Source organism: Priapulus caudatus, unplaced genomic scaffold, assembly GCF_000485595.1.
Source record: "Priapulus caudatus unplaced genomic scaffold, Priapulus_caudatus-5.0.1 Scaffold13181, whole genome shotgun sequence".
NCBI classification, from domain to species: Eukaryota; Metazoa; Priapulida; class Priapulimorpha; order Priapulimorphida; family Priapulidae; genus Priapulus; species Priapulus caudatus.
In genome coordinates, this window is record NW_014590242.1 from 1 (window position 1) to 1,198 (window position 1,198).

Consider the following 1,198-nt stretch of genomic DNA (forward strand, 5'->3'; position numbering starts at 1 on the left):
ATCTAATAATATATGCACGTATTACGTTATACACGTTACATATGCTTGTTATATATATAGTCCGTATAGCAAGGTCGCTTTTTCGTAGTTTGCCCACCTTCAGCATGAGGGCGCTGCCGAAGCCTCCCTCGTAGTTGCGGCTGGACGGGACGCCCTCGACGATGCCGGGACACGGGTTGTAGACTTCGCTCGACCAGCAACGGCCGCTACTCATGTTCAGGATCTTCGCGAGTAGCTTGGGGTCGAGACCGAGTCTGTGAAGGAAGGAAGGAGAGAGGGTTGAACAGCGGAATCACGTCAGGTGGTTTAATTCCATCTTGGAAACGCATGCACACGTCGCAACATGAGTCTGTGAAGGAAGGAAGGAGAGAGGGTTGAACAGCGGAATCACGTCAGGTGGTTTAATTCCATCTTGGAAACACATGCACACGTCGCGACATGAGTCTGTGGAGGAAAGAAGGAGATAGAGCGTAGAATGACGAAGACACATCAGGTGGTTTAATTCCATCCTGGAAACGCACGCACATGTAGTGACACGTGTCTTTCAGTGGAGGATCGAAGGAGAGAGGGTAGAAGAACGACGGAGACACGTCAGGTGGCTTCCATCATGGACAAACGTGCGCACATCGTGTTAAGAGTCAGTGAATGGAAGGAGAGAGGGTAGAACGATGGACACGCATCAGGTAGCTTAATACCATCTTGGATACACGTGCGCACATGCCACGAGAGGTGTCTTTGGGTCGAGAAAGGAAGGAGAGAGGGTAGAAGGACGGAGACACGCGAGAAGATAGCTTAATTCTATCCATCCTAGAATCACGTGCACATGCCGTGGAGTGCGTGCGTGTCTCTGCATGGCGGAAGAAAGGAGATCACCGATTCCCGGCAAGGGGCGGGGCCACGAATAACAGACAGGGGGCGCCACGACGTACTTGATCCCGAGGTTCATTGTCTCCGAGACGCCGATCATCGAGATTCCCAGCAGCATGTTGTTGCAGATCTTCGCCGCCTCGCCCGTGCCGACGCCGCCGCAGTGCACCACGTTGCGTCCCATCACGCCCAGCAGCTTCTCTGCGTCCGGGTAACGAGCCTCGCTGCCCCCGACCATGAACGTGAGCCCCGCATCCCGCGCCGCCAGCACACCTGTTAAGGCCAAACAAAAAAATAGGTGTGTTTCCTATTGCATCGAAAACAAAAGTAG

At 53.4% G+C, this 1,198-nt stretch overlaps 1 protein-coding gene across 1 annotated transcript; it reads right to left on the reverse strand.

Moving 5' to 3' along the window:
- Window positions 1-97: 97 nt before the first annotated feature.
- Window positions 98-1,140, reverse strand: LOC106820429 (3-hydroxyisobutyrate dehydrogenase, mitochondrial-like; the record flags this gene model as incomplete). Its single annotated transcript, XM_014824947.1, has 2 exons — window positions 98-254; window positions 930-1,140. Coding segments are annotated over 2 exons (368 nt in total), but the record flags the coding sequence as incomplete, so codon positions are not given.
- Window positions 1,141-1,198: the final 58 nt, after the last annotated feature.